General features: G+C 47.4%; 1 protein-coding gene and 1 long non-coding RNA gene across 2 annotated transcripts in view; one reads left to right on the top strand and one right to left on the bottom strand.

The window, feature by feature from the left end:
* Positions 1-2,426: 2,426 nt before the first annotated feature.
* LOC113596002 (uncharacterized) lies at positions 2,427-8,106 on the bottom strand. The gene is made up of 2 exons (XR_003416708.2): positions 7,912-8,106; positions 2,427-3,672 (listed from the first exon to the last, which is right to left on the bottom strand). It is a non-coding gene; the product is annotated as an uncharacterized LOC113596002 (long non-coding RNA).
* A 1,465-nt stretch (positions 8,107-9,571) lies between these two features.
* The window catches only part of HS3ST3A1 (heparan sulfate-glucosamine 3-sulfotransferase 3A1), a 99,268-nt gene continuing 86,028 nt past the window's right edge, over positions 9,572-22,811 (top strand). Inside the window, exon 1 of the mRNA XM_027047817.2 lies at positions 9,572-10,237. Coding sequence (XP_026903618.1) covers positions 9,639-10,237 — 599 coding nt within the window. The 5' untranslated portion in view covers positions 9,572-9,638. The remainder of the gene's footprint in view (positions 10,238-22,811) is intronic.

The raw sequence follows: 22,811 nt of genomic DNA, 5'->3' as shown, positions 1-22,811 counted from the left end.
ACTTTAGCTCAGGTCATGATCTCAGGGCTCTTGAGTTCGAGCCCCGCGTCAGGCTCTGTGCTGACAGCTCAGAGCCTGGAGCCTGCTTCTGCGTCTCCCTTTCTCTCTGCCTCTCCCCCACTCAACACTCTGTCTCTCTCTCTCTCTCTCTCAAAAATAAATAAACATTAAAAAAAATTAAAAAAAAAGCAGAACATGACCCTCGATGAATCGACTTTTATCTCTCCTTTACTTATCTAAACAGGACCCGTTTTTCAAAGAACAGTTGTTTCTTCTGATGTTCTTTTATTATCATTATTATTGTACTCAAGAGATTCTGAAAGCCGGGATGGTTAGTCTCCTGAAAAAAAAAAAAGGTCTCCACACTTTTGCATGCTAATTCAGTTTTTGATAGGGTGTCTTTCAAAACCTGCACCCCTTCCTTTCATATGTGAAATAATTGACCCAGACTAGAGGCGGGAAGCATGAGGAAATCTTTATGCAATTATCAATCTTTCCAATGATTTTTGGCCAAATCAATAATTCATGAAAATTGCCATTTGTCAAGTCCTTAGTTAAAACCCTATCCCTTGGGGGCGGTGGGCCTCTGGGGAAATAACAGAACAAAGAAAACCCCAGATACTTGGTGACTTGTCCTCCACCTGGTCTCAAAGTAAACCAAGCCCTTGCTGTATGCAGCTGAGGCCCCGGGACGTCCACAAAACACGTGTCCTCTGGGGTTCCTGACAATAACAAGTCCTGTACAGCTTAGGATTAGGTTTCTTGACCTGTGTTCTTCAGAACAGTGACCGTTACTAGCTAAGGCACGGGTAAAGAGAGCCCGTGGTCCAAAAGGCTTGCAAACATCGGATTGAGCAAATTTCCTGTCTTCTTTACTGAAAAGTCGTCTCAGAGACTAGACTATGCTACTACTGAACAGGAATGCTCGAGACTTCTTACTATTGCCTTGCCCTAATTTTTATTTGTTCCCCAATCTGGAACAACCACCCCTCGCTCATCCCCATCTGCAAAACATCGTACTCCTTCTTCAACAAGGTCTTTCTAAATTCCACTTACTTCGGAAATTCCTGGTCACCTCTCCATGGGATCTGAATTCTCAGTAACTCACAGCTCGATAATAATAAATTGTTCGCCATCAAGTCACTTGCGATCGAGGAAGCAATTTTACCCTGGCGTGAGATTAGCGAGAACCATAGATGATTTGGATAAAGGTCAGCAGAGTCCCTGTGGCCTCGTTTCAAGCCTGCCTCCACGTCTGGGGGGAACTGACTCGACACCAAGATGGTACCTTCAGTTCTGAATGGCACTTGACCCTCCTTCCATGTGGAGTGGGTCCCGACTTCTGCTATTCCTTCCTCTGTTGTATCGACTCTATCGTGTTCCTTGCTCTGGGAGATATTTTAGATTTTCTCTTCCTGTTTGTACCCTCTACAGACATTGCAGTTTGGGATACTACGATTCTATGGCTGGCATCTAACTATAGCCTCTTTACCAGGTTGTCGGCTGCAAGCTTTTCTCATTTGTCCCGAATTCGGTTCTCAGCGTCTTCTTCTAAAATGCTACCTTTATTATGCCTGGGGCTGAGGACCAGAAATTGGGCATTTGCGTTTGAGGTCTGAAGATCCTGGACCTCCTTGTTGCCTCTTTGTTTTTGTCTGTGTGGATTTATAAATAAGTCCAAGTCTGTGGGACCAGGTAGGTCTATACCCCAAGCAAGGATGTACCAACCTTCTATTCTCTTCATGTTGCTGTGATTGAAGGAAGTTCTGAGAAGCAAAAGGTTTCCATTCATGAATGATAAAGCTTTTACAAACTGTATGGGAATGTTGCACATGTAGAATTCAAAGCAACAGGTATATCTGTTGTGTAAGAGTCGTCAGTTGGATTTCAAGGGCTAACGTTCTTATATGATGGTAAAAAAAAGAAAATTAGCAATGTGTTAAACCTCTCATCAGGTAAATACAATTTATTTTATGTTTAAAAATTTTTTTTAATGTTTATTTTTGAAAGAGAGAGAGAGCATAAGCAGGGGAGGGCCAGGGAGAGAGGGAGACACAGAATCTGAAACAGGCTCCAGGCTCCGAGCTGTCAGCACAGAGCCCGACACGGGGCTCAAACCCACGAACTGTGAATCATGACCTGAGCCGAAGTCGCACGCTTAACTGATGAACCACCCAGGTGCCTCAATACAGAGATAACTTAAAATGTCAAAATGAGGGTCACCCCAGTGGCTCAGTCGGTTAAGCATCTGACTCTTGGTTTTGGCTCAGGTCATGATCTCACGGTTTCGTGAGTTCGAGTCCCGCACTGGGCTCTGTGCTGGCATCATGGAGCCTGCTTGGGATTCTCTCTCTCCCTCTTTCTCTGCTCCCACCCCGCTCACGCCATCTCCGTCTCTCTCAAAATAAATAAATAGACCTTAAAAATAAAATGTCGGAATTAGTTTACTGTGTTTGGGCTACACTTTCTGGAGTCAGGCTAGGTAGGTGGTGAGCGGTTCAGGCCTGGCTGGTGGATGCGGACAAAAGGGCAGGTACGATCAGTCAGGTGCATGGGGTAACACCTGGTCGGTCTCAATGGTGAGCACGCCCCATATAGGCTGGGGTCATTAATAACATCACTGGCGGGACGGTCTGGTCGGCTGGCGAGAGAGTCTGTGTGGTGGAATACGAAACCAGATCTGATAACACAGAGACAGGCATGCTTTCCTAAAATCTCAAAGAACGTTGGAAAGAGCAGATTTTACTCCGTGGTGGTGATGAATCAGGGTCTCAGAGCAAGTTTCCTGGAATCGCTCTCTCACCCTGGCTCACCTTCGTATTCCTGTGTTGACTTCAACCTCAGGCATGTTCTCCCTCAGTGAGGAAATGTAACGGCCTGGAAACCTAGGGCAAGGGCACGGATCGTCCAGCAGTCACCCCGCCCGGCAAAGCCCTGTCGTTGAAGGATTCTGCGTCTTGCTTATTTCCCTGAAGTCTGGAAAAGCAGATGCTACAGACTGGCAGATAGATTACTCTGACATCGAAAGCCAAGGGTGAGTTTAGCTGTACTGAGATTTCACGGCATGAGCGTAAGAAGGATTTTTTGCCTAGAGGAAGCCTCAGGAGCTGTTTTTAGAAAAAAGGGCAGACAGACATTATAGATATCCATTGCAACAGCCACCCATCTCTGGTCTGAATTGTCAACACTTGGGGCAGAAAGCACCTCTTCCCAGGACCCCACACAGGTCATAAGCAAACTTCATCCTGGAGGCGTTCAGCGCCCGTATGAGTGCCGTTGACAATGATCAAGGTGTTTCATCCCCAAAACACTGTGCTGCCATTGGGCAGGAAGCTGTCACAAGGAATTGTACCCCTGCAGTGATTACCATGTGGACGTGTCTCCTGGCATTCATGAAGGAAGGGACAGCCTGTACGTCGAAAGTCTGGCCCACGGTAGATATTCCTTTGGTCCTTGCCTCCCGCCTTCTGATGAACAAGGGCTTTTTCGAGGCTGTTTCTGACCGAAGTTGATCTTTTTGGGTCTTTAGGAAAATTCCTAGATGCAAAATGTCTGATGCAGGTCTTGAGAGGGAGAGAGTTGATGATAACAGAAGCGTTAGGTGAGAACATCAAGAAAAAAATGAAAATGGCATCTTATCTGGTAACTTCGTTCTCAGAAATAGTGAGTCCCCTAAAGAAAAGACAGGGGTACGTGGTTAAATAGAGACTAAAGCAATACAGGAGCCTAAGGCAAGTTCTGAGGCTACTAAAATCACACTCCGGCTTCTAGAAAACTTCCTGAAGTTCATCGATTAGGGGCGCCTGGGTGGCTCAGTCGGTTAAGCGGTTCAGTGTCTGACTTCGGCTCAGGTCACCATCTCACAGTTTGTGAGTTCAAGCCCCGCGCCGGGCTCTGTGCTGACAGCTTGGAGCCTGGAGCCTGCTTCCGGTTCTGTGTTCTGTGTCTCCCTCTTTTTCTCTGCCCCTCCCCTTCTCATGCTCTCTCTCAAAAAAGAAATAAACATTAAAAATAAGTTAGTTGATTAAGAGAAACACTTTCTTGGGGGCTAAAACAAGTATATAAATAAAGATTTGGTTACAGTTATGTATTCAACATTTATTGGCTGCCCGTTGTGACCGCCACACTGGGAATTTCCCCTGTGATCCAACCTATCAGGCCCCTGCCCCCATTCAATTCCTCAGGACCCACTTCAAAATCCACCCTCCCCCTAATTTGTAGCTGATTATTTATTGCCACAATGGCTCTGTGCTAACAGGAATCGGTCACTGAGCTGGAATCCCGCCCTCCAGTCTCGACGCTGCTGAGAAATCCTTCTCTTGGAGAAATCTTCCTTAAAAAGCCAAGCATTTGCCTGTTGATCGCCACAGATGTCCGATAAAAGCACAAACTCTCAAGAAAAATCACACGAGGCCCTTGGGATCTGGCTCCTGGCTTTCATCTCTGTCGTCATTTCTTGTGTTCCTTCTAGCTCCCCTCCAGTGACGTCCCCAGGCCAAGCCCATGCTTCATTCAGGCTGAAACACGAGCAGTTTACAACACACAGTGCCCTCTCTTGACTCGGCCTTTTTGTGAGGTGCTCTCCGACGGGAATGCCCAGGTCCATTCTTCCCTGGGTCCCTTAGCTCGTCAACACGTCTTTACTGGACATCTCCTTGCACCAAGTGATATGCTAGATGTCCACGGGCACTACTGAGCGATGGCCTTGGGCTCTTTGGAGTGCTTATAGTCTAAGGGGGGGGGGGCATAGCGTAAGCTCATACCTTTAATGTTACAAACCCTCATAGAGTCTGTAAGGAAGATAGCTGGGGACTCCAGAGAATCCGTGCCAGGAGACTTGATCAAAATAGGGGTGGGGGAGGGACACAGAAGGCATCCTTAAGATGTGTTCCAGCTGATAGCTGAAGGGTGAAGGGGATGCGTATTATAGGTAGAGACACCAGGGATGCTGAGACAGGAAGGGGAACGCATAGCCAAGAACTGAAAATGAATCTGGTGAACGTGTAGCAAAATATCTGCTACTTCAGTAGAACACAATGCAAATTTGCATGCTCAAGAGTGTGTGCGTGTCTCGTCTCATTAAGATTATAAGCTCCTAAGGCTCACGTTTCCCCATTTGCAGGACAGACTCTGCTCTGCCAGATCCATGTTACCCCCTGTTCCAGCCCCAGGAGGAGGTGATTTTCATCTGTTGTATCAATGAGCTCCTGAACTCTCTGGCTTCCATGTTGGTGTGGCCAGTGGGGTTGGAAAGACCTGGAAGGAGGGCCGGGAGTGTAGGACGGACGGTAAAGGAATGGGGCAATGGAGCGCTATATGCATGTTTTCTGGGGTAAGGGAGGTAACACAGGGCCAGTGAAGCATGCAGGTTCTTTGAGCAGGACCATTTGTGGGTTCGTACACATCAATTGGGCTCATTATTACAGATGTCCAAAGGATGCTCTCTGTATTCTCCACACTGCTAGAAAGTCTTAGTATTTTTAAAGAATTATCTAGCTCTATCATCTATCTGTCATCTATATCTACCTACCATCTATCTATTACCTATATATATATATATATATCTTTATCTATCATCTATCTCATCTATCTTTTTATCTATCTGTCTCATATATACCTACGTCCACCTGTCTATATGTATTTATGTATACTTATGTATATAACATTATATGTAACTTATATATACTTATGTATATATATAGCACATATATATATACAAGTTATATATATATGTTATATATATATACTATAATTAGTATATATAAACATATAGAACTATAAGTTCTATATAAGTTATATATATATATACTACTTATAAGTTATATATACATACTATTTATATATATAACTTACATATACTTATGTATATAACATTATACAGAAATATATATAATGTATAATATATATAAATAACTGGCCAGTATATTAATCATGGTCATTTCTGGGCCAAAAAAAATTTGAAATTTTGGGTATGATTTGTTTTATTCTTTATGCTTTATTGTGTTTTGCATTTTTTGAAGTTTCTTTTTATGTATTTTGAGAGAAAGAGAGAGGGAGAGAGCACATGCGGGGGAGGGGCAGAGAGAGAGGGAGAGAGAGAGAATCCCAAGTAGGCCCGGCACTGTCAGCACAGAGTCCCGCGCCGGGCTCAAACTCATGAACTATGAGATCATGAGCCGAAATCAAGAATGGGACGCTTAACTGAATGGGCCACCCAGGCGCCCCTGGGTGCTGCATCTTTAAAAATAGCTTAAAGGACTGCTTTTGGGGCAGGTAGGAGAAAGTCATTCTTAAAGGGATTCCTCACCCTAAAATGTAAATCCACTGTGGGTGCCACGGGAGAGAAGGTAAGCAAGTGCCTGTACAGCAGAGTGAACGGGTTTTTGAGATCCAGGGCTGGGAAAGGTCTGAGGGTAAAGACACCAGACAAGGACGCCAGAGGAGGAGTGAGGGCTCACTAGGGAAAATGAAAGAAGCTGGAAGTCGCCAAACATCAACCTCATCTATGTCACTCCCCCTCCCCCACCAGTAGGAGACCAGATTCTATGACAGCAGACCCTTTCCCTGGCACAACCTGATCATTTTCAAGGAGTGGCTATGTGCTCTGCCATGGAAGGACAGGGGAAAGGGAGAAACAAGAAGAAACTGCAACTAAGTCCATTGTACTTGTTTTCATGGCCATTTTTTCTCTCTCAAAGAGTCCCGATAACGATTAGCTGCAATTGCTTTCCATTCTAACAAATGCATCTGAGTGGATCAAAGAAAAAGCATTTTCTAAGGAGTTGTGGAGTGGGACTCTCACAAATGTTATCCAGAAACTTTAATCAGGTTTCTGCATGTCCCCCCACCCCCCCCCACCATGAGACAAAATGCCACAGTCTTCCCTCCTGCTGTTTTGTCAAAGATCTTTCTTTCCCCGACTGTTTCCCTGAGCTATTCATTGCCTTAGGTGGTCTGGGTCCCAGCAATGAAGCTTGCTTCCTCTGTGAAGGGTTTCCTCCAAAGGACTTTTTCCTTCTAGATTTTTTTATTTCTAATGTACAGAGCCGCCCTAGGTATTGTGAGTGATCCTGAAACTATGTCTCCTAAGTAGGGGAGGTCTTCAATATCCACATAAAGAAAATACCTATGTTTGAAATGTGAAAGCAGAAATGCACGACATTGTAACCTGTTGGAGCCAGAAGGGAATTTGGAGACCATCATTTCCCCAAGGAGGAAACCAAGGCCTGTTTGTCAGCATTTGTGAGACAGCATATGCTTTCAGACTAACTTTAAAATGGTGTTTGATTTTTTTAAATCTTCCCCCCACCCCGCAAATCGGACTGAAACGTCTAGAGAAAAAGTTCAAAATATATTACAGCTCAAAATAGTATTAAAACTGAACTGGTTTGTCGATATCCAATTTTAGTACACAAGGAGACCTCAGACCTTGGTGTTCGTCCTTGTAAAAGTTCATTGCTTTAAGGCATCAGAAGCTAATAAGCTCTTGGCTCGTTTGTAGAATAGGTTGGGATTGGTACTTCTCAACACAAAAACGTGTCTAGCAAGCCACAAGTACCCCCCAAACTCCACCCAAGCATAGAGTTAGAATCACCAGCTCTTCTTTGGAAGGTCTAGGCGGTCTTCGCTGACTTGCACTTCCAGGGTCAAATAGAGCACGCAGCGCAGGAAGGCGGTCAAGAGGAAGGCTGGAAAGTCCCAGCAGTGGGCAGCAGAATTCCCTGGAAGGCACAGGACGCCGTGCCTGCTGCGGGGCCAGGTTAGCGGGCCCAGAGAGCTGCCTCTGTAATTTACACGGGCTGGTGCCCAGCTGCCAGGCTACCGCCCACACTGCCGGGCGTCCCGCTGAGACCAGGAAGCTAGGAAATCAGCAACAAATCAGTATGGAATAAAAAAAAAAAAAATCCCTACCTCATGCAGGTTCCACGGGCCACCTCCCTCCATTACACAGCAAGGTGATTTGTATCCCTTCCTGACCTACTCTCAGCGGAACGCGCGAAGAGGATATAGGGTCAGGGGAGGCAAGAGGAAGAGGAAACCGCTGTTTATGGAAGGCAACTGAACTCCCTTACCGAGACGCGTGCGCACGCGCGCGCGCACACACACGCACACGGAGCAATACAAACAACATAAAAAAAATTCCTTCGTCAAAAGCTGGGCATATGGATTTGGAATCGGAGCTGATTTTTTTTTTAAATTTTTATAAACCTCTTCATTTCTCTCCTTGATTCTACTGGCTCATTTCCCAAGAGGTGGTTCCTTTCTCGGTCCTGGGGAACTCTCGATCATCCTAGACGAACACAAGCCGAAAACAACCAAAAGCAAAGACGAAATACCGCCCTCGGGAGAAAAGGCTTCGCTCGCCCTTGGCCCGCGGCGGACCAACTCCGTAGGTGCAAGTCAAGTAGGAGCTGCTGGGAGGAATTCGGGTCGCCCGAGACAAACGGGGGCGTGGCGAGCAGCGCGGTACGCGCAACTGAAGCCAACAAAACTTCCAGAGGGCCGGGGAGGTGGCAGGGGGCGGGGCGGGGTAGGGGAGAATGTAGGGACACAGGCGGGAGCGGGGACTCGGAGGAGGTCAGTGCTGCGATGGGCTGAGCCGAGTCTGAGAGGTGGCTCGCCGGGTGGAAGTCAGGCCCCCGGGGATCCGGCCGGTCCTAGCTGTCAGTCAGACTCCCCCGGAGCCCCCAGCTCGCCGGAAAGGGGGCGAGGCTGCGGCGGTGCGGGGAGGGGAGGGAGGGCGGAGTGGGGAAGGGGCGTCGCCCCGATCGCCCCCGCCCTCTCCGATGTCATTGGGCCGACGCTGCGGGGTCCGCGCCACCTTTTCTCCATCCCACCCGGTTCGCCCGGCTGCGCTCTTCAGGCGGCTGGTGCGGCCCGGGACGTTGACGTCACCGCCAAGTTTGCTGCCCTCGGCGCCCCACGTGTGGCGGCGGCGGCGACCGCCCGGAGGCGGCGGGGGAGCGTCTGCGAGCGCTGTGGCCGCGGCCGCTGACAGGTCCTGCGCCGCCGGGCTCCGGCACGCCGCACCCAGGTGGGGACCGAGAGCAGTTTGGAGCAGCCGGGAGCGCACAGAAAGGGGCGCACGGCTTGGCGCGGGCCTCGGGCTCCCGCTCGGGCAGCGGGACTCGGCGGGACCTCGCAGCGGGGCGCTGAGGGCGCGCCCCGGCGGCCACGGTCACGAAGGAAGAGGCACTGTCGCACGCTGTCGTCTGCAGCGCACGGAGCTCCGCGGCCCCGGGGCCTGGAGTCTCTTCCCCGCGACCGAGCGAGGGATGCGCGATCGCTGAGCAGGGATCCAGGCCGGGAGGCCGCTCGGGCCCGGGGCTGAGACGCGCGCCTTCGCCGCCGCCAGGACTCCCCATTCCGGTCACTGTCGCAGAGCGCGTCCCCAAGGCTCAGGACTCGGGGGAGTCTGAGACGATGGTTTCTTAAGCACCGCACCACGTCCCCCTCCCGCCCCCTCGACCGGAGGCAGGGATCCCGCGCCGGGCGCCCGCGGCTACGTCTCCGCGGGGCAGCGCGCACGGCCGCAGGGACGCACGGGCGATGCGGGCCCCCCCGCACGAGGTCGCGGCCCCCGGCGGAGTCCCGGCCTAGCATGGCCCGCGCGCGGCCCGACGTCGCCTCCGGCTAGGATGGCCCCTCCGGGCCCGGCCGGCGCCCACCCCACCCCGGCCGAGCCGCTGTCCCGCAGCATCTTCCGGAAGTTCTTGCTGATGCTCTGCTCCCTGCTCACGTCCCTTTACGTCTTCTACTGTCTGGCCGAGCGCTGCCAGACCCTGGCGGGCCCCGTGGTGCGGCCGTCGGGCGGCGGCGAGGAGGCGGGGGCCCCGGGGCGCGGCGCCCTGGCCGGAGGCCCGAGGGAGCTGGCGGTGTGGCCCGCGGCGGCGCAGAGGAAGCGGCTCCTGCAGCGGCAGCAGCGGCGGAGGCGCCGGCCGCCCGCGCCACGGGACGACGGCCAGGAGGCGGCCTGGGAAGAGGAGCCCCCCGGCCTGGCCGGAGGTCCCGGCGGCTCCGGGGCCGGGAGCAGCGCGGCCGAGGCCCCGCCGGGGACCCTGGCCCTGCTGCTGGACGAGGGCAGCAAGCAGCTGCCGCAGGCCATCATCATCGGCGTGAAGAAGGGCGGCACGCGGGCGCTGCTCGAGTTTCTGCGCGTGCACCCCGACGTGCGCGCCGTGGGCGCCGAGCCCCACTTCTTCGACCGCAGCTACGACAAGGGCCTCGCCTGGTACCGGTGAGCTGGTTCCGGGTGCCGCTGGGGTGGGGGGTGGGGGGCAGCCGGGGCTTCGGGTGGGCGAGGTGGGGGGGGGAACCCCCCTACTCACCTCCTTCCCCATTTTCTGCAGAAGGCAGAGGGTCATCAGTAATTCTTGGGTTCGGGGGTCTCGTTCGCCACCGTGCCTTCTGTTTGCAGGGAGGTAGGTGTTGAGGGGGGCGGTGGGAGGGACATTTTGGCCTTGATGACTTTTTCTTTAGTTTTTGGGATTTCCTTTCCCTCAAACAGCCAATCTTCCTCCTCTGTTTCTTCTGCTCAGCGAAAGTATCCCTGTTGTGGGCTAAAGGGGGGGGGGTACTTAAGTTAGAAACCTGTTCATCAATTATTAGGCAACGTCGTTTACTCCATGCCTTTCCCAAGAAAGCGTGTTTTTATTTCTTCTCTACCGAACAAACCCCCGTGGCTCACGCTTGGTCTTTGCCATCAGGCATTCATTTCCCTTGACCCTTTGCCAGATCACTGTCCTAGGTGGTAAGTAATCTGGAGACTTAGTAAAAGTGTCAAGAACCAGATGCTAAGGCAGTCGGGAAATCTATGTCTATGTACGGTCAGGCAGCGTGCTTTAAGGAAAGGCTTCCTGGATAATAACTTTTGTTTGGAGTGAGGAATGAGTTTTGGAAAGTGTTTTCTATATTTAAAGGGGAAAAAAAGTACCTTGTGTCTTCGGCCTGGCTGAAACTTTTCTAGAGATCTTCAAGCACTTCTCTTTACAAATGAGGTAGCCAATTTTTTTTTTAAGAAGAAAGACGGGGGTGGGGGGGGTGGGGGGGGTGGGAATGACACTGGTCACATTGTGAACAACTCTCCTAATAAAGTTTAGGAAACAGGTCTGATTCAGATCTTAATCTTAAATTTGCCAGTCTTCTCAAATTTAGACCACCTTTAATAAAGGAATCAGCCAAACTCCAGTAAATCCAAGTGTCACCTGGATTTTGTTTGCCATAAAATATTGGCGTGTTCTTTTTTCTCGGAGAACAAGGAAAAATCGTGTGGCCAGAATTTTCATTTTTTAAAGTGTAATCTATTTCATTAAGTATGCATTCTTTTTGTTATTTTAAGTGAAACAACATTACAAAAGTTATAACACAATTCAGATATATTTCAAAAGTCCACTAAGTAAATAATTCATCTCCAAAACAAAAATGAACATGATCTGACAAGTTTATTTACTTGAGGGGTCATGCATACCCCTCGGATTGATTTCGGGAGCCGAATTTACAGTAATCCAACTCATGAGAAAACATTTGGTCTTAAAAGTCAAGTTCAAACATTAAACACTTTTAAAACAGTAACTTTCCATTTGTTGGAAAGAAAAACAAACAACCTTCCCTTAATATAGAATATATATCATTTAAAATCATCAGCCACTTAAAAAATCCCCTTGTGTTTCTGACATTTATGTTGTATCCTCTGGGAAGTTCTTATAAAAATGACCTGTTGAATCTGGAAACAACAGGTCCTTCTTTTTAGCACAAAGACTTCTCTGTTTTTTCCATCAAGGACACAAGAAAGAAGTGATTAAAGACCCCTAAAACTCTTATCTGTAGCAGTTTGCATTGAATCGGGCCTTGCACGGTGCTGTAAGTGAACACATTTCAAGCCAAGTTCGCTGAACGCCTAAGACAACTTTTGACTCTGAGGTGCCATTAAATATGGTGAAATATGTAGTCCTAAAAACCCTTTATTTTCGTATTGCTGTGTAGCCTTTGTTTCCACAAAGTAGGATGGTTTCTTCTTCCAGAAGTGAGTCCTTGAGGGCACAGTGTCTCTACAGACCTGGATCTTACTTTACGTGAATCTTTCTAAGCTCATGTAAGAGAAGGAAGGTTTCAAGGTAACTAGAAACACAAGTATTAACAAAAGAAAGAGCCGTAAGCTTTTAGGTCACCCTCTCTTTTGGAAACTAGATGCACGCTGTAAAGTAAATCTCTCCTTAGATTGTTTATTTCAGCAGAAGAGTGCTGTAAAGCAATTTACGGTGGTTACAAAAATACAGTAGACTTCATGGTTTGGTGAATTTAATTTTCTAAGTGTTGGAGTAATGTCTTTGTTTTACCATTCGCAATGGTGTTTTATTGGATGCATAAATTTAAGTTTAACTCAATTACGTATAAAAATCTTATTAAAAAAAAACCCTCCACCTATGGAGCCAGGATCGTGCGATTAATGAAATTTTTGCCACAGTTCTCTTTGATCTTGTCTCTGAACTTGCGAGTCTGATGTTCATGAGAAAGATTGAAGACAAATATATGTATGTATATATATATATATATATATATATATATATATATATATATATATACATTCTCTTACGCAGAATGCTACTTACCTATACTAAGTGCATGTTACGGCTTTGTGTTTAGCCCATATTTACAGTTAGGGATTCGGTGAGACCTTCCAGAGTCAGCCCCAAATTTGTAATATGGGATTTCTATCACATACTTTTGTCTCCCCCCACCGCCCCACCTCACTTCCTCCCCACACATGAACAGAAGGAAAACTCCGGTGTTTGCGCCCTGAAGTGAATTATGGAAGAAAAAAAACCCTGTCAGATATTTTTTTAGATGCTCGTTGACATGGGACAATCTTGTAAACCCAGCCTTGTTTTTTTTTTGCCTGGTGAAATCTCTCAGTAGGCCATAATAGTTCGTTGTGGCAGCGCCCCCTACCGTCGTGACAGAAGGAGAAGTGTGTTCCTGTTAGGAAGTTGGAAAAAAACACTATGGACAATGAGTTTGAGAATTAAAACCACCCCAGCCAGGATGTCTCGGTAAATTTCTCTCACTGAGAGAAAACATAAAGTACTTTGTAAATTGCATCCCGAGAATAGTATAATCTGTTTCTTCGTGGGAACAGATTTGTAGTGATGGCAAGAAAATGAAATTCTACTGCAAATCTCTAAAAAAATGGCTTCAGTGGAGTGTTCTAGGGATGAAACTCCACCCTGATGGGGTTTAAAACAACATTCCGCATTACTTAATTTAGCAGACATGATATCAGGACAACAAATGTCTGTGGCTTACGTGTCATGGGAAAGCAATCCTTTGCAACGAACAGTCTGTGTTTCCATTATAGGGGTGGCGGGTTCGTAAATGAAAGTAAGGAACTGTTTTATTAGCTTTAAAACTTTGGGAGTTTAAGAGCAGGTGAGCTTGGAATGGAATAAAGAGGGCCCCCTCTCTCCCTGTGTATTTCTGCACCAACAAGATGCGGTTTGTGTGTGTGTGTGTGTGTGTGTGTGTGTAAGATAAGAGATACGTATTTATAAAGTATTTAAAGGATGTAGTGTTTAAAGGACTGCGAACGTACGTATATGTAACACTTCAGTTTCTGTTTGAACGTACCTAATCTCTTATAGCATGTTTCTTTCCTACGCTGTGATGTGTTTTTTTAGTAATACTGGATAATTTGAGTGAAGAAGAATATCACTAAAATATTGTACTCTTACAGGATCCAGGAAGATCAAAGATCACTCAGCTTGTAGTTTAGTAGAAATGAGTTCTTCCCCCCTCCCGTCCCCCACTCCCCACCACAGCTTCGTCAAAATTTCAAGTGTTCTGGCCTCTAATGATCAGTGCCTTGTTTTTCAAGTCCCCCGAAGAGGCAGACAGAACAGAGGAACTTTCGGTTCCTATCAGGGGAAACCGGCATTTCTCAGCAGCTGGGAGCAGCTGCAGAGTACCTCCCTGTGCCATTTTCCCCCCTCCCGAGCCACACACCCCTTCTGCATGAAGGGGTGGAAATGAAACTCGAGCCAAGGGAGCTGCGAAGTCTGTGGCCACCCATGCAAGGTCATGTGGACTGAAGTCCAGAGAGGCTCTTCTGTCCTTAGATCGGAGTGAAGAGCGCTGAGAAGGGGTGTGGGGTAGGAGGAAAGCGGGAAGACGTTGCTTTGGACCGCGAGCTGAGGGTGCGCGTGTACAGGGGGGAGGATGTAATTTCTCTGGCACATATAGTTCCCGGGGGCTGAGAAGCCACAGTGTTGTCATTTGTTAGCTGAATGTCTGTACTCTGGGCTTAGCATCCCAGTAGACTGCCCCAGCAGTACCAGTCAGACAGCCTAGTTCGTGTGTGTGTGTGTGTGTGTGTGTGTCCACGCGTACGTGCAAAAGCAGACACCTAGTAGGTAGGGAAGGTGATGAAATTGGTAACAGACAAGTTGTTAATTGGGGGAGGAGCTTCTGGACAAGATCAGACAGCCAGCATATGGAACAGCCTCTTGATGATTGAGTCCAGGCATGAAAAACAACAGCAACAAAAAACAGTTAGGTGGTGTAGCCCAGAACTGGAATACTTTGCGGGCGCGAATACTCGTTTAGAACAATGAGATTTATCACGTACGGATGCGTTTTGTGGATACATTCGATGTGAGATGCATAACTCTCTTGGATTGAAAACTCCTCCTTGATATGATCTGCTCTCCACTTAAAAAGAAAGCCCTGGGGCCAAAATATTTGTCTCTTCTACGTAAGTCTGTTGATCGGCCGGGGAAAGAATAGATGCCAGGTCTGTATTTTGGAGGGGTCATGGGAATAAAACAATAAGCCTGTGCAATTAACGACATCAGGGGCCGACCTTCCACAGACCAGATGCTCACATTGTGAGGAGACTGTCACAGAGTTGCTACAATATTAACAACGAAGGCCCTCACATCTCTAAGGGATGCATTCGAACAACTGTAAATCGCAATTACCATGGGTCAGATTGCAGGGCCCCGTTGGGAACTTTACACACGTAACGCTTTCCCTTGGGGGAGGGGACATCCTCTTCCACCCAAGTAATGGTAACTTGGCTGATAGAGAGCGTCCTCTCTTGGTACGTTTCCCGGTGACATCCGCCTCCACGCTTTTGGAAAATTGGTTTCTGCCGAGGGGATGAGTTAACAGTGGTGAAAACGAGGTTTATCATTAAATCTGTGCCTTTAATATGTAATGGGAGTCATATTGTAACTACGGGCATGTAGAAGGCACATCTTAAAATGTTTGATAGCACATTTCGCTAACTGGACACAGTTGAACCCTCTCTGGGGGGGTGGGGGATAGTGATCCAGTTGGTAGATGTGAAACCAGAGCTTAGAAGTTGAGGAAGTGCTGCGTTCAGTGCCCTTTGAAACCTCTTCCCAGTTGCTCGCTTCTGCTCCTGCGGTCGTGAGTACCATGGCCGTGACCGTTAACACGCGCCCTGTGATCACTTGAGGACCGTGTTCCAAAAGTTCAGATTTGACCTGTTTCAGAACCCGTCAGATGACCGTGCGTGTCAGAAAAGAGGAAGCGTTCATTACGAGTGAAATTTAGTGCTTGCCATTAGGCGCGGGACCCTCTTGCACAGCCGAAAAAGGAAATCAGTGGAGAGCAGCCCACGTTGAAGGTGACATCTGGTGCCACCTAGTGGGAGGGAGAGTCTGCAAGGGACCCAAGCCGCTGAACTTTGGGAGAAAAACCTCCCTTACCGGAGAGTAAAGTGCAGTCTTAATTAGGGAAAGGGGGGCGGGTCGCCTTTAGGTAGCATCTTACAGCAAGGATGGTCTGTTGGGCGTGGCTGAACAGTGTTTTTTTGCCTGTCTGCCTGAGCTCGCTCCTTTTCAGGCAGGGGGTTGATCCTTTGGAGAGGAATCAAAGAGACTTGCCTTCACAATAAACCTGAGAAACAAGATATAAGTGATTAGGAGATTTATATTGGAAACGTGCATGAGTGAAACGGGATGCCTGGTGCCCCAGATTAGTTTGGTTAGTGTGTTTTTTTCCCCCTCCCTTTCTGTAAGCCAGCTTCAAATGAAAATACTTCCAGATGATTTTAGTTCTACAGCAGTGATGCAGGCGTATTCCTTCCCCTGAGCCGTCCAGGAACAGGCACCACACAGAAGCCTGTTTCACCCTGATTCCGCAGACACACCGTGAAGATCCTGCCCATGAGGGACAGTTGCACGGGAAGATGATTTCAGGGTCCCAACGGGAGAGCCCTTCCTGTGACTGCAGCCCAGTGCCTGGGGAGGATGGAAGGGGGGGAGAGGGGTGGCAGTCAGGTGAAAGTAAGGCAGGGGGGAGGGGAAAATAGGAACATTAGAGCGGAGAGATCGGCAAACCCCAAGTGTAGCCAGGCGATAATGTTAACACTGCCTTGTATCACGTGGAGATCACACACCCCCTGGTATGTGGCAACAAGGGGGGCACCTCACCTGTGGGGGTATTCTTCCCCCAAATCCCTAATCCCAGTCTAATGAGAAAACATTGGACCAACCCAAATGGCAGGGTAGCTACAAAGTAAATCCCTGACCACTGGTATTTTTTTTTTTAATTTTTTTAACGTTTATTTATTATTGAGAGACAGAGAGACACAGACCGTGGGCAGAGGAGGGGCAGAGAGAGAGGGAGACACAGAATCTGAAGCAGGCTCCAGGCTGTGAGCTGTCAGCACAGAGCCCGACTTGGGACTCGAACTCGCGAACCGCGAGATCATGACCTGAGCCGCGAAGTTGGACACTTAAGTGACTGAGCCACCCGGGTGCCCCAAAGGTATTCTTAAAAAAATAATCAAGATCATGGGGTGCCTGGAAGGCTCAGGCAGTTAAGCATCATGACTCTCGATTTCGGCTCAGGTCACGATCTCACGGTTTGTGGGTTCGAGCCCCGTGTCGGGCTCTGTGCTGACCGTGCGGAGCCTGCTTGTGATTCTCTCCCTCTCCTTCTCTCTACCCCTGCCCTGCTCATGCTTTTTCTTTATCTGTTTCTCAAAACAAATAAAATCAAGATGGTGAAAACCAAAGACTGGTAAACTGTCACAGATCAGAGACTAATCACCAGTGAGTAAAAACAGTGCGGGACCTGATTAGATCCTGTTGGAAGAAGGACGTTGGTGGAAAAGCTGGTGAAATGGGTATTGCGCGTGTTTTGGTTTCGTTCATGGAATTAGACCAAGGTTAATTTCTAGTTTTGATCACTGTCGTAGAGTCATGTAAGATGATCACCTTGGGATCTGGGTGGAGGGGTATCTGAGGCTTTGCGGTGCTATTATTTGGGAGCAGTTTTAACATCCCAAATTACTCTAAAACCAAAGGATGCCCGACAGCATCCAGGGATAAAGGCTTCTACTCCTTCGCACGCCAGCTCCCTTTTGTGCCTTCCTCCTTCTTTCCTTCCGAAGGCCCCCGGCACAGCCCTGCCAGCTTCTCCCCTGCACTGCCAGCACCTGTTGCTTCCAGACATGCTGATCTTTCTCTAGGCTTATTCCGTATTAAAATTGGCTCACGGCTCCCCTCCTACTCTCTTGTCCCTGAAACAGACACAGAGACGGTTTTGTTTTTCTTTCTTTTTCTCTCTCTCTCTCTCTCTCTTTTTCTCTAATGCCTGGCACATGTAAAGTGAAGAAGCCGTGAAAAGTCACCCACCCTGACCGGATCCTCGTGCCGGAGAGCAGAAACTTTGATGTAAAGGACAAGGTTTTTGAGAACACAAAGAACTGAAGGAGGGGTCAGAGGAAAATCAGTCTGGGGCATCTGGGTCTTTTTTTTTTTTTTTTGCTACAATGTAGGAGGACCGGTTGTGGGGGTTAGAAAGCTGGTTATGGGGTGGACCCATGGCACTGTGGCTCGTGGCTCGAGGTGACAGCACAGCCCCCATTTTCTTGACCAGCTTCCCTATTCTATCTGCTTGCTTGACCTGGTGCTTTCCGCCTTTGATTTAGACACTGGCTTTGGTGAGTGGCTTATGAGACGAGCCACTGGGAGCAAAACAGACGTGGAATGACCACAGAGTTCATGGACGAGGAAGGATCGGAGAAAATCCAACTTCTAGAGTGCTGGAGAACCCGGACCAGGGTGTCCTGGGTGGTTCTTCTCGCCAGGGCTGCTGAGTCCGGTGCCGCTGTCCGTTTGGACTCCCATGTCCAGCCCAGGTGACAGGCTGGCACCTTCCGCTTCTGTTTTTAAACACACGGTTGTGCGTCTGAGATTCTGGTTTGACACAGTAATGAAAATCTCCTTCGAAACGTTTCCTTTGATATTTTTAACGACTGTAAAAATAGTTTTATCCACGTTATGTTTTGACTTAAGCAAAACAAAACAGCTTCGACTGCATCTCAAGAACTTAGTGTTTCCTTTTAATCATCCCTCACTTTATCGGATCAGTTTTACGAGCCTGTTTTGTGCAAAGGACAGGCTATTCATGCTGATGTAGATAAAATAATTTTTGTGGTTTAATTCCTTACTTGTTTGGCTTTTTTCCATCTCAGTTGCATATGCTCTTCTTTATGCATCTTGAACTTTGAAAAAAATTTTTTTAACGTGTATTCATTTTTTTTTTGAGAGACAGAGACAGAGTGTGAGTCGGGGAGGGGCAGAGAGAGACAGACAGAGGCAGAGACAGAATCTGAAGCAGGCTCCAGGCTCTAAGCTGTCAGCACAGACCCTGACGAGGGGCTCAAACTCACAAACTGAGAGATCATGACCTGAGCTGAAGTCGGCTGCTTAACCGACTGAGCCACCCAGGTGCCCCATCTTGAAACTTTTTAAAAATTTTTTAAATAGCAAAATATTTGAACCCTGATGAAATATATCATTTTAGTCTCTCTTTCATTTATTTCTGCTCTGATCTTTGTTACTCTCTTTCTTCTACTAACTTTGGGCTTAGGTGGGTTTTTTCTAGTTCCTTGAGATGTCAAGTTAGGTTGCTCATTTGAGAGCTTTCTTTTTTTTCCAGGGTAGTTAGGCGTTTGTGGCTATAAACGTCCCTCTTAAATCTGTTTCAGGAGCACGTTGTTCAATCTCCACATATTTGTGAGGTTACCAGTTTGCCTCTTGTTATTACCTGCTGGTTTCATGTGATTTGGTCGGGAAAGATACTTGATAGGGTTTCAGTCTTCCTAAATTTGTTGATACTTGTTCTGTGGAGCAGCAGGTGATCTGTCCTGGAGAATGTTCTACGTGTCCTAGAGATGAAATGTGTGTTTCTGGTGCTGTTGGGTAGAATGGTCTGCGTGTATCTGTGAGGTCCGTCTGGTCTAAAGTGTCGCTCAAGTTAGTGTTTGTTCCCTCTGTGATTTTCTGTCTGGATGATCTGTTGCTAAAAAAAATTTTCAAATATTTATTCACTTTTTGAGAGACAGTGTGAGAGGGGGGTAGGACAGAGAGAGAGAGGGAGACACAGAATCTGAAGCAGGCTCCAGGCTCCGAGCTCTCAGAACAGAGCCCGATGGGAGCTCCAACTCACAAACCTCAAGATCATGACCTGAGCTGAGGTCGGATGCTTAACCGACTGAGCCAACCGAGCTCCCCATGGATGATGTATCATTTTAGACGAAAGGTAACCATAGCCACTTGGGGTGCGGCTTCATCCTGTTGCTCAATGGTCTGCGGTGTGTAGTCTCAATATTTTATTAATGTGGTGACCAATATTGGGGAGATCATGTCACTGTTTGCTTTTTAGAGATCAGGAAGCAGAGACCCAGGAAAGGTGAAGTAACTTGCCCAAGGTCTTTTAGCCAAGTGAATGGTAGACCAGTGCTGGATCCAGGTCTGTCTACCTCCCTCGTGTCACTGCTTTGCCACTGGGGTAATCTGTCATGTTCTCAGGATTGCTCTGTGTGGTTCCTGCCCAGACAGCAAGCCATCAGTGGCTCACAGCTTGTGGGTCAAGGCTGCTCCAAACTGGACGATGTAGGGGCACCTGGGTGGCTCGGGTGGTGAAGGGTCCGACTCGATTTCAGCTCAGGTCATGATCTCACGGTTCGTGAGTTTGAGCCCTGCATCAGGCTCTGTGCTGACAGTGCAGAGTCTGCTTGGGATACTCTCTCTCCCTCTCTCTCTGCCCCTACCTTTCTCTGTCTCTCTTTCAAAAATATTAAAAAAAAAAAAAAAGACTGGGCAATGTATCAGCATAGTTGAAAAAGTAAAATTTTAAGGGTAATTATATATCCTTGTGAGTGTTAGCTTGTATGGAATAACTTAAAACCACTTGTGTTTTTTCTCGGCTTCTCTTTCTCCCTCTCTCTTTTTAAAAAGTAATTTGATCACAGTATTCATCTTATTGAGCATATATGAAGTCCTGGGGGCGCCGGGGTGTTTCATTCGGTTAAGCGTCCAACTCTTGATTTTGGCTCAGGTCACTATCTCCCGGTTCACGAGTTCCAGCCCCGTGTTGGGTTCTTTCTGCGTTGACAGCTCAGAGCCTGGCACCTGCTTTGGATTCTGTGTCTCCTCTCTCTCTCTCTCTCTCTCTCTCTCTCTCTCTCTCTCAAAAATAAACGTTAAAACAAAACAAAACAAAAAACATCCTGGGCCATTCAATGGATTTTTCTCCCCCTCCACTAAAAACGACCAGTATCCGTGAAAACAGCTCTTAACTATTACGTGGCCCCAATGAGCCAGTTTCCTCCTACCCTGCCGTGTGGGAAAGCCAAAATACTGTCGGAAACACAGTCAGAAGGCTTCTCCCTGCTCCTAGAAATTGGGGCCAGCCGAGCTGGTGGCTGTGCCCAGTTGCTGGCGTTACCAAGTGGTGCCTTGCTCTGTTTCCCTGCAGGCACCCCCCTCCCCCGGACGTGGCTGTGTCACTGCCGAAGCCCAGCTCTCTCACTCTTCTGTGCGTGCGTCTTTTGATTGACATTCCTTTTTTAATTCTTTGAGGTATGCTAGTCCTCCCAGTCAGGGCACAGCCCAGTTGTTACCCCACAGCACTGCCCTGTCCGTCTTCGTTATCGTTGTTATCAATAACCGTCATCTAATTGCTTTCTTGGCAGCTGGTCGTTATCAGTCCCCAAGCCCTTTGCTGTAGTGGTCAGGTCATTCGTTGCTGCGTAAGACATGGTTGCTGATTCACATTTCCATTGGTTCGAGCCAGATAGGATCATAAACTCTGAAGGATGCTGGCGTTCGATGGTATCCCGAGAGATTAAGATGGTCTTTGGTTTATGGAGAAAGCGAGGTGCCTCGCTCAAGGTTCAGCTAAATAGGAACCCAGGGGTTCTAATTCCCAGGGTAGAATTCTGCAGAATAAAATTACAGACTCCAAATGATAAAAATTCCACTTGGGAAGTTTTGCAACAATGACAGAAGATATTAAAAATATTCCAGAGAATGGAACAAGTCACAGATTTTTTTTGTTTTTTCCTCCTCCCAGAATGGGTGAATTAAAGCATCGAATTCACCTGAGTCAGCGGTCAGGACATCTTTAAATGTCTGCTTTTCATCTCAGATGTCTTCCCCCATATTTTGATGCATATGGATTAGGGGACCCAGCTAGCACGACTGGCCTGTGGGTTCTCGTCAGTAACTTGTGTTTTATGGATGTTGCCTGCTTGTAGAAGATTAGTGGGAGAAATCCAAGTACAGACAGGTAAAAGTTTGCTTTCTTTCTTTTCTTTTTTCTCTTCTCTTCTCTTCTCTTCTCTAGTTTGCTTTCTCTCTCCTGAGTGCTCAGAGTAGGAAGTAATCAATCAGATTATGGGAATAAAATTTCTTTTCCCTGTTTCAGCGTTTTTACTTGGAGTAGATCTCTCCTTTCAATAAGAAATAACAAAAGTACCAAGCTGGGTAGAAGGACAGAGTCAAAAACGGTGTGTTTGGTGCTGTCGCAAATCTTTATAGATTCTCACAAAGTTCAGGTGTTTATAAAGAGAGAACTGGATTAAGCAGTTAACTAAAGTGACATCCTTGGAGCTAAACATTGGGCTTCCTCACCTTTCCAGACCGAGGCCACGTTTGCTGTATTGATGGTTTGAAAAGCTCTGGCTGTAGGATGATGCTGCAGAGATGAAGTTACTTCGTTTCCCCAGCAAAGCTTTTCAGTAAACAAAATCTGGCGTCTGTTTTTTTGATTTCTTTTTTTTTAATTTCCTGGCGGACTCTAATTATTCCTGTAGTTTCTTTCATCAAATGCTGTGGTTGCTTTTTTTTTTTTTAAGAAATAAAAGCTACTTGTTTTTCTTTCTAATGAGCTCTCACTCTTTCTTCTTAGTGTGGGAGGATTTGGGATTACAAAAGTATCTGTTAAAAAAGCCCTACCCCCAACCCAGCGGGTCTACTAGAATGCCCTGGGAGGGTTTAATGATGGAAACAAAACAAATTGGATCTGTTTTATATTTATCTTAGGGGGGAAGTCATGGGGAGCTAATGCCTGTGATGGGGTGGTGGAAATTCTTGGGATTTTCAGGTGCATTTGCCCTGTGGCAAAGGGTGGTGAGTTGCGTTGAAATAAGCATTGAAGAAATTACTTCCCAGCTCTAGCTCATTGTTATTACCAAGTAAGAAAGTAGACTCATTATGGCCATGCCCTCGGATGTTTCAAAAGAATCTTGGACTCTTGATTAAAAAAAAAAAAAAATACTGGGAAATAATTTAATCATAATGAAAAACCCAAAGCAATGCTAAAAACAAAATTCTGCGTGGGTGAAGCAACTCAGTCTCATCTGAAGGTGAAACGTAGCCTCTGGTCTGTGGTGAAGGCCAGAGTATTTGTTAACAGTGGCCCCCGACGTAAAAAAATAATTGAAAAATTCTGACGAGTGTGAACTGAAGTCCTGTTTGAAAAGTCCAAAAAGA

The sequence above is a fragment of the Acinonyx jubatus genome, chromosome E1, assembly GCF_027475565.1.
Source record: "Acinonyx jubatus isolate Ajub_Pintada_27869175 chromosome E1, VMU_Ajub_asm_v1.0, whole genome shotgun sequence".
In the NCBI taxonomy this organism is placed as follows: domain Eukaryota; kingdom Metazoa; phylum Chordata; class Mammalia; order Carnivora; family Felidae; genus Acinonyx; species Acinonyx jubatus.
The sequence above is the reverse complement of the archived record's forward strand: the minus strand, read 5'-3'. Positions and strand labels throughout refer to the sequence as shown.